Here is a 13,115-nt window from a genome sequence, read left to right as displayed (position 1 = left end):
ACAAACTGGCTGTATGAATCAGGGTGAGACACTAGATCACTCTGAATCTCAGTTTTCCCATCTGTAAATTGGAGTAGGGCTAGGTGAAGTTTAGACTGCTCTGTATGCAATCTAGAGGAAGATAATAGAAGTCTAGATGGAAGGGGGCTCTAAGTAGTGGATTAACTGACCAGTACAAATCACTATCATCCTTCTGCAAGGCAGTTGAACAGGCATACCAAGAACCCTCAATATGTTTATGCCCCTTAGCCTGGGTAACCCCAGTCAGGCAGTGTGGAGTAGTGGGTGGTGCTAGAGAGCCCTGGGTTCAAATCCCAACATCCCATTTACTGCAACTTACCACCCTGAACTCCCAATTTCCTTCTTTACAGATGGAATAATAACACCCATCCTTTTAACCTTTTCTAAGGTAAAAGCAATATAATAACTTGAAAAGAAATTTTTGAATATTGAAAGAAAAATTTTGCCTGTCATCCTACCCACCTAACATAATTCTTTCTGTGGTTCTGTGCCATTGAGGGCCACCTCTTGAGGCAGGAGCTACAGGCAATGCTGAAGAAAGAAGAGAGAATGAACACAGAGGCAGGCTGAGGTCAGAGGCCAGAGGCCAGGGTGTGGAGCAAGGGTAACCATGGGATGGGCTGGAGCAGAGGAGAAAGCCAGCTACTGAGGCAGAATAAAGGAGATGCCTAGTCTGAGTAACGGATGATGGCTAGACCGAACCTGAGAACCAGAGAGTAGAGAGTGAGTGGGAGGGCAACAGTGTGTGCCCTAGAGGGGCTTCCTTCCAAAATGCTGTGGCTCCTTCACTTAGGCAGGCTTCAGTGGTCTCAAAGATCCTTGAAACTGTACTCTTGCCAATTCCTTTTGTTTAGTCGCATGCATGTGTATTTTGAAACTGCAAAATACACGATATACAATATACAATCAGTGTATATACCTTTTCATGGAGAATCTTCAACATTTTCCATGTCACAAGTCTTCATAATGATTCCTTTTAGTGGCTGCCAAATATTCCAATTTTGCCCATAGACCAGAAAGCATATCCCTGTGTATTAACTTTTTGCTTCCCTGACTTATTTCCTTAGAATAAATTGCTAGGTGTGGGATTACTGAGCCAGAGGGTATGCAATTGGGATTTAACAACCAGAAATAGGTTTTATTTTTTCTAGGAAAAGAAATGAGCTGCAGTTCTTCCCATCTCCTGCCTCTTCTGGAACTGATGAGGGGACCCTATAGAGCTGTGCGGTCCAATATGAGAGCCATTATCCCCATGTGGCTGTTTAAACTTCATTTTAATCAATTGATTAAAATTAAATAAAATTCAAAATTCAGTTCCTCGGTTGCACTAGCCATATTTTGAATGCTCAGGAGCTTCATGTGCCTAGTGGCTACTGTATTAGAAAGCATAGACACAGAAAATTTCCATCATTGTAGAAAATTTATTGGATAGTGCTGTTCTAGAGTTTCTTAGGAGGTCATGGTTGGCATCTTGGGTGGGAGGTATTTGTGATGTGGGACTTTTCTGTGCATTGAGAGGCTGTTTAACATTTCTGGCCCATATCCACTAAATGCCAGTAGTGCTCTCCCTTGAGTCAATCTAACAGCTAAAACCTGCCCCACGTTTGCAAATGCTCCATCAAGGAACAAAATCATCCCCATTCGAAACCCACTGAGCTTTTATCTTAGAAGAAAGAATCTCCTGCCTTTGTGGGGATGGCTTCAGGCTGCCTCTGCCTGAAGAGAGGGAAGCTTAGAAAGATGGCTTAACAAGATAGCTCTGGCTCAGGGCCTAACTCTGTACTCCATTTCTCTAACTCTGTACTCCATTTCCCTTTTCCTGCCGTCTGCTGCTGGTCTGTTTCCTCCTTTGGGGGAATGGCAGGAACAAGACCCTGCAGATGGAAAAGATCAAGACCCGTTTGAAGGCTGAGTTTGAGGCCCTTGAATCAGAGGAGAGGCACCTGAAGGAATACAAGCAGGAGATGGACCTCCTGCTACAGGAGAAGATGGCCCATGTGGAGGAACTCCGACTGATCCACGCTGATATCAATGTGGTATGTGGCTGGCTGCCTGAAGCCTATTTCTGGGCCCTTTGAAGAGGAATAGGCAGTAGTGAGTGCTGTGGACTCTCCTCGAGATGTGGCTGTGGCCAACATGGGGAAGTAGGCATCAGGCTATGGTGAAATGGAAGAATCCAGGAGTTCTGAGATCCAGCCCTGGCTCTGTCACTGATCGACTGTATATCACTGGACAAGTTCCTTCTTCTCTCAGGGCCTCATTTTCCTTCTCTGTACCATGAGAGGGATTCAGTCACTTCTGAAGTCTCATACAGCACTGATGTGCTCTCATTGTGGGAGTCTAGGAGTTGAGAGCTAGCCTTGGGGAAAAGCAGAGCAGGCAGATGCCTTGGGGATCTAACTTAAATTTAGGGCTCCGAAGCTTCCAACTAAGCCAAACAAACCATCTCTGCCAGCCTACCCAACTGGGGCTCCCTCATTACAGTCCCTCTTTTGGAGACCCTTGGAATGTGGGGAATGAACTGCCTGCTGTGGTGATAAGTCCCCCACTTTTTAGAGTTATTAAAGCAGAGTCTGAATGATCACCTGTCTGGGCTGCAGTATTGGTGATTCCTTCACCAGGAGGGAGGTTGGAGGTTCTGACCTGTAAGGCCCTATCCAACCCTTAGAGCCTATGATAATGAGATTTTTTTTAAAATCACGTTTGAAGGAGTTAAGTTTCTATTCTTGGGAAACTCATTTCTGTGGCAGTATATACTTCCTGATATTGCCAGGCCTAGGGTCTTAAAGGAAATATGAATGCAATTTGGACAGTAGTTACCTGGGATTTTCTGTGTCACAAGATCACAGAGTCTCATGAGGAGTTGGCAGTTCTGCCGCCAGCTAACTAAGGATAGAGAAATAAACAAGGTATTAGTCACAGAGGGGCTGAAAATCTGGGCCAATGGACCTCCAATTTGAACATGCCTCATGAGTCACCTAGAGGGCCTGTTAAAACACGGATTGTTGGACTTCACCCCAGAATTTCTGCTAGCTTATATCTGGGGTGGTACCTGAGAATTTACATTCCTAATGAGTTCCCAGTTGATGCTGATGCTGCTGGTCTGGTAACTGCATTTTGGGAACCACTGATCTAGGAGAAAAGCCACTGGCCTGGGAGGCAGAAGCCCTGAGTCTTTATGTAGACTTTGCTCCTAGGAAGCATTTCTCTGAGGAAGTTACTTCTTCTCTCTGAGTCTCAATTCTCTGATCTGTAAAATGGTGGTGGGGTACACTACATGAGTTCTAAGGGCCATTCCAGCTCTAAGATGCTATATTTGAATAATAACTACCACTAATTGAGCCTTTACTCTGTGTTAGCCCCTGTACTGAGCGCTTATATGAATTCAATCGTTGAATCTTCACCAAGATTATATGAGGTAGGTATGATTGTTATCACCATTATACAGATGAAAAGACTGAGGCTTGACAAGAGTCACATAGAATACATAGTGGGTTGAGGACTTGATCATAGATTGGTTTGGCTCTGGAGCTTGTGCTATTATCCACTCAGCTGTACAGCCTCGCTGAGAATCTTGGAGTCTTGTCTTTGTGCTTACCTCACTCTGTGTTCCAGATGGAAAACACCATCAAACAGTCTGAGAATGACCTAAACAAGCTGCTAGAGTCTACCCGGCGGCTACATGATGAGTATAAGCCGCTGAAGGAACATGTGGATGCCCTGCGCATGACTCTGGGCCTGCAGAGGCTCCCTGACCTATGTGAAGAGGAGGAGAAGCTCTCCTTGGAGTAAGCTGCCTGCCTCCTGTCCCTGCAACGTACACCACACACACGCACACGCACACGCACACGCACGCACGCACGCACACACACACACACACACGTATATATACACACATAAAGCCTGGTCTGAAAGTCATGGTACCCAGTCCTAGCCCCAGGCCTGTCAGTGGCTGACTCATTGCATGACCTTGGGTAAGTCTCTGTGTTGGGTTGTTAGATGATTAGACTAGAATTACTAGATGGCTTTTAAAGTTCCTTGTGCAATTTTGACAATACAAGACTATGTCTATGACTCTTTGTGTGTGTATGCATCTGTGACTCTTAAGAGGTCACTTCCCAAGTCAAGGTCTAGAAGGGGTTTCCAGAAACCTTGAAAACACAGAAGGGTGAGCTTTCATGGCCTCCAGGGGCTAGCCTGGAACTTTATCTTAAGACCCAGAGTTAAGAACTAGGCTTACTTTACAGAGACACAGAACTCAGTTCAGTAGAAGGAATAGAAGGGAACATACTTCCTTAAGGTAGGGAAGGCTGCCTGTGGAAGTGGTGAGCTTCTTATTCCTAGAGGTATGCCAGCAGAGGCCTGAGGACACTTAATAGGAATACTGCAAAGGAACATGGGATGGAGGGTAGACAAATGCCCTTTGAGGACTTGGCTAGCCTTGGGAATTTTTATTTTTCTGGGCCTGTCAGAGCCAAGGAGCAGGAGGAGTACCCTTCCCAACACACACAGTGGGCCTGGTACCCAGGGAGAAGAGCCTTGTGTTGGAGAGGGTGCAGGAACTTCCTACAGTGAGCCACAGACCAACCCCCTTCGTTCTGTAGCATGGAGTCCTTAAGAGGGGCAAGGTTCTCCTTGTTTTCAGAATGATCCAGCTAATGTCTCTCATCTCCAAAGTTACTTTGAGAAGCAGAAAGCAGAGTGGCAGACGGAGCCTCAGGAGCCCCCGATCCCTGAATCCTTGGCCGCCGCAGCCGCTGCCGCCCAACAACTCCAAGTGGCTAGGAAGCAGGACACTCGGCAGACAGCCACCTTCAGGCAGCAGCCCCCACCTATGAAGGTGAGTGAGCTGGGTATGGACTGTGGAGGAAGCAAGGTATCCTCAAGCAGCCCCATGGAAGGTTGGGTCTGGGGCTTTGGCCTTATTTATTTGGGGTCTTCCTAAAAGAGCCTTCGCTTGGGACACAGAGGAAGGGGTGGTGTGTATGTGTGCTGTAGTAGAGCCACTGGTCTTTTTGCCTCATATTCCCAGAGAGGTTAGAATGCAGGGAGACTGGCAGGCTCTGCTAAAGTATAATTTTCAGAAAGTTAGAAACGTGACTCAGACAAATATATAGTGAACGTGTGTCATTAACGAGGGAGCCAGCAGCATTACAAAGCTGGTTCCAGAAGCATTAGAGGAACAGATAATTATATAGTCAGGAAAGGAAAGGAATGCCAAAATAAGTTTGCAATGTTAAATCCAGAACTGGTTAATGTCCTACAGGAAAATAAAACTGTAATCTTTGTGATTACCTTTTCTTTGGAACAAAAATTATTTGCATCTCTACTGGGCAAAAACCATTTGTGCCTTATCGACATTAAGTCACAGCATCTGGGCCCTGATCAATAGTAAATAGTCAAATAGTATATTATTTAATGGAAAAGTATTTATAGTCAGTGGAACAGAATAGAGAGCCCAGAAATAAACCCACTCATCTACGTTCAATTAATCTTTGACAAAGGAGGCAAGAATATACAATGGAGACAAGACAGTCTCTTCAGCAAGTGGTATTGGGAATGCTGGACAGCTACATGTAAATCAATGAAGTTAGAACACTCCCTCACAACATACCCAAAAGTAAGCTCCAAATGGCTTAAAGACTTAAACATAAGACATGATACCATACAACTCCCAGAAGAGAACACAGGCAAAACATTCTCTGACATAAATTGTACCAGTGTTTTCTTAGGTCAGTCTCCCAAGGCAATAGAAATAAAAGCAAAAGTAAGCAAATGGGACCTATTCAAACTTATAAGCTTTTGCACAGCAAAGGAAACCATAAACAAAAATGAAAAGCCAACCTATGGAATGGGAGGAAATATTTGCAAATGATGCGACCAACAAGGACTTAATTCCCAACATATAAACACAGCTTATACAACTCAATAACACAAAAACAAACAATCCCATCAAAGAATGGGCAGAGGACCTCAATAGACATTTCTCCAAAGAAGACATACCGATGGCCAATAGGCACATGAACAGATGCTCAGCATCACTAATTGTTGGAGAAATGCAAATCAAAACTACAATGAGGTATCACCTCACACCGGTCAGAATGGCCATCATTAAAAATTCTACAAATAACAAATGCTGGATAGGGTGTGGAGGAAAGGGAACCCTCCTACACTGTTGGCAGGAACGTAAATTGGTGCAGCCATTATGGAGAACAGTATGGAAGTTCCTTAAAAGACTAAAATTTGAGTTACCAGATGATCCTGCAATCCCACTCCTAGGCATATATCCAGGGAAAACTCTAATTCAAAAAGAGTCATGTACCCCAATGTTCATAGCAGTACTATTTACAGTAGCCAAGACATGGAAGCAACCTAAATGTCCATTGGTAGATGAACGGATAAAGATGATGTGGTACATATATACACTGGAATACTACTCAGCCATAAAAAAGAATGAAATAATGCCATTTGCAGCAACATGGGTGGAACTAGAGATTATCATATTAAGTGAAGTAAGTCAGACCGAGAAAGACAAATACCATATGATATCATTTATACATGAGATATAAAATATGATACAAATGAACTTATTTACAAAACAGAAACAGACTCACAGACATAGAAAACAAACTTATGGTTACCAAAGGGGAAAGGGGGTGGGACAGGGGTAAATTAGGCTTTTGGGATTAGTAGATACAGACTACTGTGTATAAAATAGATAAACAACAAGGTCCTACTGTATAGCACAGGGAACTATATTCAATATCCTGTAATAAACCATAACAGAAAAGAATATCTATCTATCTATCTATATCATTTTGCTTTATACCAGAAGCTAACACAACATTTTAAATCAAATGTACTTCAATTTTTAAAATAAGTAGTAAATAGTCAAACAAAGAGACATTCTCCTAGAGCAAGGGTCAGCAAACCAGAACCCATAGGCCAAGTGTGACCTGCTCCCCATTTTTATAAATAAAGTTTTATTGGCCCCCACACATGCCTGCTTGTTTATGTATTGTCTATAGCTTCTTTTATGTAAGGCAGTTAGAGCTGAGTAGTTGCAACTGAAATCATATGACCTGAAAAGAAAGTCCAAAATATTTATTATCTTGGCCTTTACAGAAAAAAGTTTATTGATACCTGTCCTAGAGAATTAAATAATCCTTGAGTGAGCCTGTTAGACCATGCTCCAGTATAATGCTTAATGAATATGCAATTCACATTTTGCCTTATTGCCGAATTTTGGATATTTTTCCTCAATACCCCTCTTTGACTCTCACTCCCTTATATCCTTTGCATCCCTTACATCCAGCACAGATCTCGCTACTTGGGACTCACCACTTGTGTCTTGCTCCTTCCTGTTGGGAAATCGCAATTGCTTGTGGGGGCCCCTGGGAAAGATGAGCCGTGGCCTAGAAGAAGCTGACCACTAACTTGCTTTGTCTTGTGCCCCCCACCAGGCCTGCTTGTCATGTCACCAACAAATTCACCGGAATGCACCTATATGCCCTCTGTGCAAAGCCAAGAGTCGGTCCAGGAACCCCAAAAAGCCGAAACGGAAGCAGGATGAATGAAAAGAGGGAGAACACTTAGAGCTCTGCTGCTCATAACCCCTCCCCTTGGCCAGAGTGATTGATGTCTCCATGTGAAACAACCCTTCCCCACCTCTACAAAGTCTCCTATTTAATGTGATGGAAGCACAACCCCTCTCTCACTTTGCTCTTATTTCTTTTTGCTCTTGGAGTTTCTGGTTTAGGAAGAGATGTGGTTCAGGTGCTAATGACAGTTGTGTCTGAAGATCCCTTCTCTCTCACCCACATTTCAACCCCTGCCCTTGTTTGGAGCTAAGGGAAGGGTGGAAGTCCCAGATGTGATTCTCTGTCTCCTGTGCCTGAGGCCTGGGGCCTAAGGCCTGAGGGCCTGGGGAGGCCCATATCTTGTTTCAGGTGAAGGCTCCAGTGTGCCCCCTCCCTGTACTTTTGCCTTAGGCTCTGAAGGAACAACAGTCTTCTTGCTGGACTTTTCAATAGGCTTGGTGCATTTATCTCCCCCAGCCCCAACCTCATCTCGTCCTCAAGGCCCGGAGGTAGCTTGGAGAAGCTCTCCTTTCCATATTCATTTGGGAGGCCTGGCTGTTATTACTGAGCTCACCACCCCACCACCTGGCAGTTTCCCAGATATACTAAAGTTCTCAGGTACCAGGCTATGTGTCTGGGGATCCTAAAATCTGTGGGCTTTTCTCCCATAATAAACCCTAGCTTTTGAAAATCAGTAGCAGATGTTCCCCACAGTGAAATCAGGGAGCCAGACCCACTCCACAAGTCCTGCCTAACTCATTGCCTAAGTCATTGGTCTGAGGGCTCTGCTATCGGGGCTGCCTTAGGCTGGAGAGGCCCCAGGCTGACATTTGTGTTGCCTTTTGTTCAAAACTATTACTCTGGCACTTACTCAAATGGTATATCTTAGAGGTCAGAGTAGTGGGTTGAGATTCAAGTGAATGCCAATCACTGTACACATGCAGGTAAGTGGGACTTCTACTCCAGTCTCTCTTCTCTAAGGCAGCCTCAGCTCAGGTCAGCTTTTGGCCACCCCTTTTCCTGTGGATTGTGCAGGTGGATTTCCCTCTCAAAAGAAAAGTCACCAGGCTCCCCAAGCCCTACAGCTCTTCCCTCCTCCAAAGCCACATCTCTAGTCAAGTCACTCTCAAACTTAAGGGACAGGGATCGGGGCTGGCTGACTGAAAAAGTGTTAGCTCCTGGCTGGGGAGGGGGGATAGTATCCTTCCTTTCTTAGCTGTAGTTTTAAGTTGCCACAGTGTCTGTGTGTTCATAATATATAAAAGGTTCCTCTGCTCTTTGAAAGTAAGAGCGTTATGTCTGTACAAATCCTTTTAAATAAACATTTGTTCATTGGAGTAAATGCTGACTCATTGCCTACACGTGCCAGGTAACAGAAAAGATGTAATGTCCTTTCCCCTTCTGGGTAGCTCTTCTTTACTCTTATTCACTCCACCCTACAAGTGAGAAAACCAGGCACACCACCGCATAATAATTTACCCTATTTTTATAATAATTTCCATGTATTCAGTGCCTACTCTGTGTCAAGTCTCTATGTAAGATGCTTTATATAGATGATTGTATTTGATTTTCAAAACAACCTTTCAAGCTAAGTATTCTTATTGCCATTTTCCAAAAATGTAAACTGAAGCTCAGAGAAGTTAAATAACTTGTACAGAGTTAAACAGACAGCTAGTAAGAGAAGTCTCAGGATTTGAACACAGATTTGTCTGGTTCCAGAGTCGATTTTTTTTTTCTACCTTTTCTCCATGATCACTTTTTTAAGCTTTTCTCCATTTTGGGATGGCTTGATCACAGGAGTAGGTGAAATAACTCTGAACTAGAAATCAGGGACTAGGAATTCAGTGACTGATGCAGGAATGTAAAGGCCTGTTCCCCTAAGAGGATACAATAGGGAACAACTCCGAAGGGTCATCCCAGCTTCAGAGCTCCCCATGGGTGGACTGTGGTTTCCATTAAGACTGAGTTGCAGTTCAATAGCTCCCTCTGTCCAATCCTGCCTCCTTCTCTTCCCTTTTCCTCTACAAGTGTTGATCCCAAGGGCTCGTTAATTAATATCCTGTACATTAAACTGACCCAATGCTTTCCAGAAACCCAACAGTTGACAGAAACTTCTCTGTGCTTCAGTGTCCTCATCTGGAAAAATGGGGAAAATAACACTACCTACTTCTGGCACTGTTGTGAGCAATGCCAGGCATATACTAAGTACTTCTACCCCTTGTGCCTCTAGCACCACGTAGATTGGATGAGCGGTCAGAAGAAGCACTATTTGTCTTAGCTGACATTACTCTACCACCCCAGATTTTGTTCAGCTACAAGCCTGCTTTTAAGGTGGCCTAGACTCACTCTGGGCCAAAGGAGGACACTCAGCTGTGTAACTTGGAGTACACCTTAACCTGTATAGCTCTCAGCAGGTCCCTGTAAAGTATAGGAGAAGTGGTCATTGCTCTGCATCTTTGGCACACTGGAGGTCAGATCTGTCAATTCAGTTGAAGCACAACTAGCCAGGTCAGCTGTTTCCCAGGGAACACCTCTGAATGGGAAGGGAACAATCAAATGTTGAGTACCTATACCTGCCAGCCACTGGGTGGGGTGCTACTATCTCATTTAATTTTTCTGGTTCAGCTATCTGTTGTGAAACAAACCACCCAAAAACTTAGTGGCTTAAAACAGCCACCATTTATTTGCTAGTGATTCTGCAATTTGAGCAGGACTTGCTGGGAATGGCTTATTTCTATTCCATGTGGTGTTGCCTCAGACAGCTTGGCTGGGGCTGAAGGACCCAAGATGTGTGCTCTCTCATATCTGGTACCTCAACTGTGGTGGCTGAAACAGCTGTGGGCTGGCTGGGCCTCCCACCTCCCTTTGTAGTATTTTATTCTCCAGGGTCTTTCTTTCTCCATTGGGCCTCTCTCTCCAAGTAGAGTAGTGAGACATTTGTTTTATGTGGCAGCAGTCTTCTCAGAGGGTGAAAACAAAAGCTGCAAGGCCTTTTGTGGCATAAGACCAGAAGTCATACAGCAAAACTGCTGCTGTACTCTATTGGTCAAAGCAAGTCACAGAGCCAGCCCCGATTTAAGGAGTGGAGAAAAGAGACTCCGCCTCTTGATGGGAGGAGCTGCATGTATGCCAGAGATGGGGGCAATTCTTGGTCGTATTTGCAGACAACCTACCACATCATCCAACGACCACCTTACAAGGAAGACGTTATGTGTGTCCATTTTTACAGATAATAAAACTGAGGCTCAAAAAGGGTAAAATAGTTGCCCAACAAACAACTAGGAAGGGGCAAAGCCAGGAGGCAAAGCTAGGTCTGTCTGCCTTTAAAGCCTGTGTTTCTTCTGCCTAAGAGCAGTTCTTCAGATACGTCTGAGACCTGGTTAGAGGAGACTAAAGAAAGGAAGAGAAGGAACAAAATAGAGTAAAAGATGAAGACAAGGCAGGTGAAGGAGAGAGAGATGAAGGAGGAGGAGGAGATTAAGGGAAGTTATTTGTTATATTGGTAAGATGCTGTAAAGCACCTTATTCAACATTCTCATTTGATGCTCACATTAATAGCCCTGTACTGTTAGTAGAGCATGTAGTATTACATTTTATAAATGAGACCCAGAGAGGGGAGCTGACTTGCCCAAGGTCATTTAGCAGGTTAAGAGCAAAGCCACAACTAGAACCCAGGCCTTCCAATCTGGGAATAACCCGGTTTGGGGCTCTCTTTACACGTTTGGCACAGTGGGGATGAATTGTATACCTGCCTTGTGCCAGATGGGTCGATTTTACACTGAGGATAGGTGCTCACTCCACAGGGGAAGGCCAGGCAATTTTAGCAATTCTGCTCTTAAAGTCCGGTTCCCTGTTACTATTATGCCCCCAGCTTTCCCATAGCGATTATCAGCATCTTTGCAATGATCAACATCTCCCAAGGTGAACTCTGGGAAGGCTGTTAACTCAGGGCCAGGTGCCCTTAGGTTATGTACTTAACCTCTCTGGGGCTCCAATATCTCATATGTGAGGTAGGAACTCCTCATGGCATTGTTGTGAAGATTAAATGGGCTAATAATATATGTAAAGTGCCTAGAACAGCACTTGAGAAGCATTCAGTAAATGATAGCTATGAGGAAGAAAATGATAATGATTATGACTGGCTTCCTGAGAGGCCAAAGATGATGAGGAGGAGGAGAAGGAGGAGGAGGAGGAGGAAGAAGAGAAAGGGAAGGGAAGGGGAGGAGAAGGGAGGGGGAGAAAAGGGAAGAGGAGGCAGGGTACAATAGGGAAGGGATTGCCCCCATGTAGGGCCTCTCTCAGAGGGAAAGTTGATAACTAAGAGTCATGGTTCCTTTCCTGGAGCTTGATGAGATTCCGAGGTTCTGCTGCCACTTGCCACTGAGTCTGTTTCATAGTTATAAAAAGACACGGGCCCCTCATGGGAACTAGGCAGAAGCCCCTCTTTTCACCACATTCTTTTCTGCTATGGCTGAGGAAAGACCACCCCGAAACAAGAATCCCTCATAAGTGGTCTAGGCTCATGTGCACTTCAGTGGTTTCTGTACTGTGCAGTACAGGGAAATGACACTGACCCAGGTATGAGTCATTCCTGGGTTCAAATCCCCAATCCTTTATTTATTAGCAGTGCATTCTTGAGCAAGCTATCAAACTTTTCCAACCTCCAGTTTCCTCATCTGTAAACTGGAGATAATACCTACTGCGTGGGGTTGCAGTGAAAGATTTAAAAACAAAGAAGGCGAGGGTCACCGTTCACTGGATGTCCATAATTTAGTGGGTGCTGTGGGAGGCAGCATAGTGTAGTGGCTAAGAGCGTGGATACCAAGTGTAGTGGCTAAGAGCGTGGATACCAAAGTCAGAGAGGCTGGATTCAACTCTCAGCAATGCCATTTGATGACCGTGTGATCTTCAGGGAGCTCATTAACTTCTTGAAACCTCATCTGTACAATGGGGGTAATAACAGAATTTACCTCATTGGATTGTTACTAGGATTAAATGAGATAATATTTAGGAGTTGCACATAGAAAGCATTATCTGAGTGTTTCATAAAGTAAACAAATCAAATCTTCCTACCAACACTCAGTGTCATCAACTTAGAGATGAGAAAATTTAAGCTGGTAGAAGTCAAGTGCCTTCAAATTTGGGTCTGTCTGACTCCACTAAACCTCAAAAATGCTTAGAAGAGTGTAGTGATGTCTACAATTTATTTTGAAATGCATCAAAACTTAGGTGGATTGGTGGAAGGATAGAAGAGTAGATATGTGATAAAAGAAGTCCAGTAAAATGCTAAGTGTAGGATCTAGGTGCGGGCATATGGGTGTTACCTGTAAAATTTGCTGTATATGTAATTCTTTTCATAATAAAATATCGGGGCCATAAAACATCTACCTGGTAATGTTACTTCTCTGCCTAAAAGCCTTGGTTTGTTCCCCAGCATTCCCACTTTATAATTTGACCTCTTGTATAATCAGCATAGCGCTCACTGACCACCCCACCCCACCCCACCCCCACCCC

At 44.3% G+C, this 13,115-nt stretch overlaps 1 protein-coding gene across 1 annotated transcript; it reads left to right on the top strand.

The window, feature by feature from the left end:
* The first annotated feature begins 1,888 nt into the window (after positions 1-1,888).
* Positions 1,889-8,943, top strand: LOC131748730 (zinc finger C4H2 domain-containing protein-like). Its single transcript, XM_059051013.2, has 4 exons — positions 1,889-2,057; positions 3,637-3,809; positions 4,699-4,861; positions 7,485-8,943. The coding sequence occupies exons 1-4, from the start codon at positions 1,902-1,904 to the stop codon at positions 7,596-7,598; spliced, it is 606 nt and encodes a 201-aa protein (XP_058906996.1). The 5' UTR covers positions 1,889-1,901; the 3' UTR covers positions 7,599-8,943.
* The last annotated feature ends 4,172 nt before the right edge of the window (positions 8,944-13,115 follow it).

Source organism: Kogia breviceps, chromosome X, assembly GCF_026419965.1.
Source record: "Kogia breviceps isolate mKogBre1 chromosome X, mKogBre1 haplotype 1, whole genome shotgun sequence".
Classification (NCBI taxonomy): Eukaryota; Metazoa; Chordata; class Mammalia; order Artiodactyla; family Physeteridae; genus Kogia; species Kogia breviceps.
The sequence above is the reverse complement of the archived record's forward strand: the minus strand, read 5'-3'. Positions and strand labels throughout refer to the sequence as shown.

Excerpts from the sequence above, each read along its gene's own strand:
- LOC131748730 (XM_059051013.2), top strand. The coding sequence starts at position 1,902 with ATGGAAAAGATCAAGACCCGTTTGAAGGCTGAGTTTGAGGCCCTTGAA. Across the intron at positions 2,058-3,636 it reads TCCACGCTGATATCAATGTG|ATGGAAAACACCATCAAACA; the intron begins GTATGTGGCTGG and ends TCTGTGTTCCAG. Across the intron at positions 4,862-7,484 it reads AGCAGCCCCCACCTATGAAG|GCCTGCTTGTCATGTCACCA; the intron begins GTGAGTGAGCTG and ends GCCCCCCACCAG.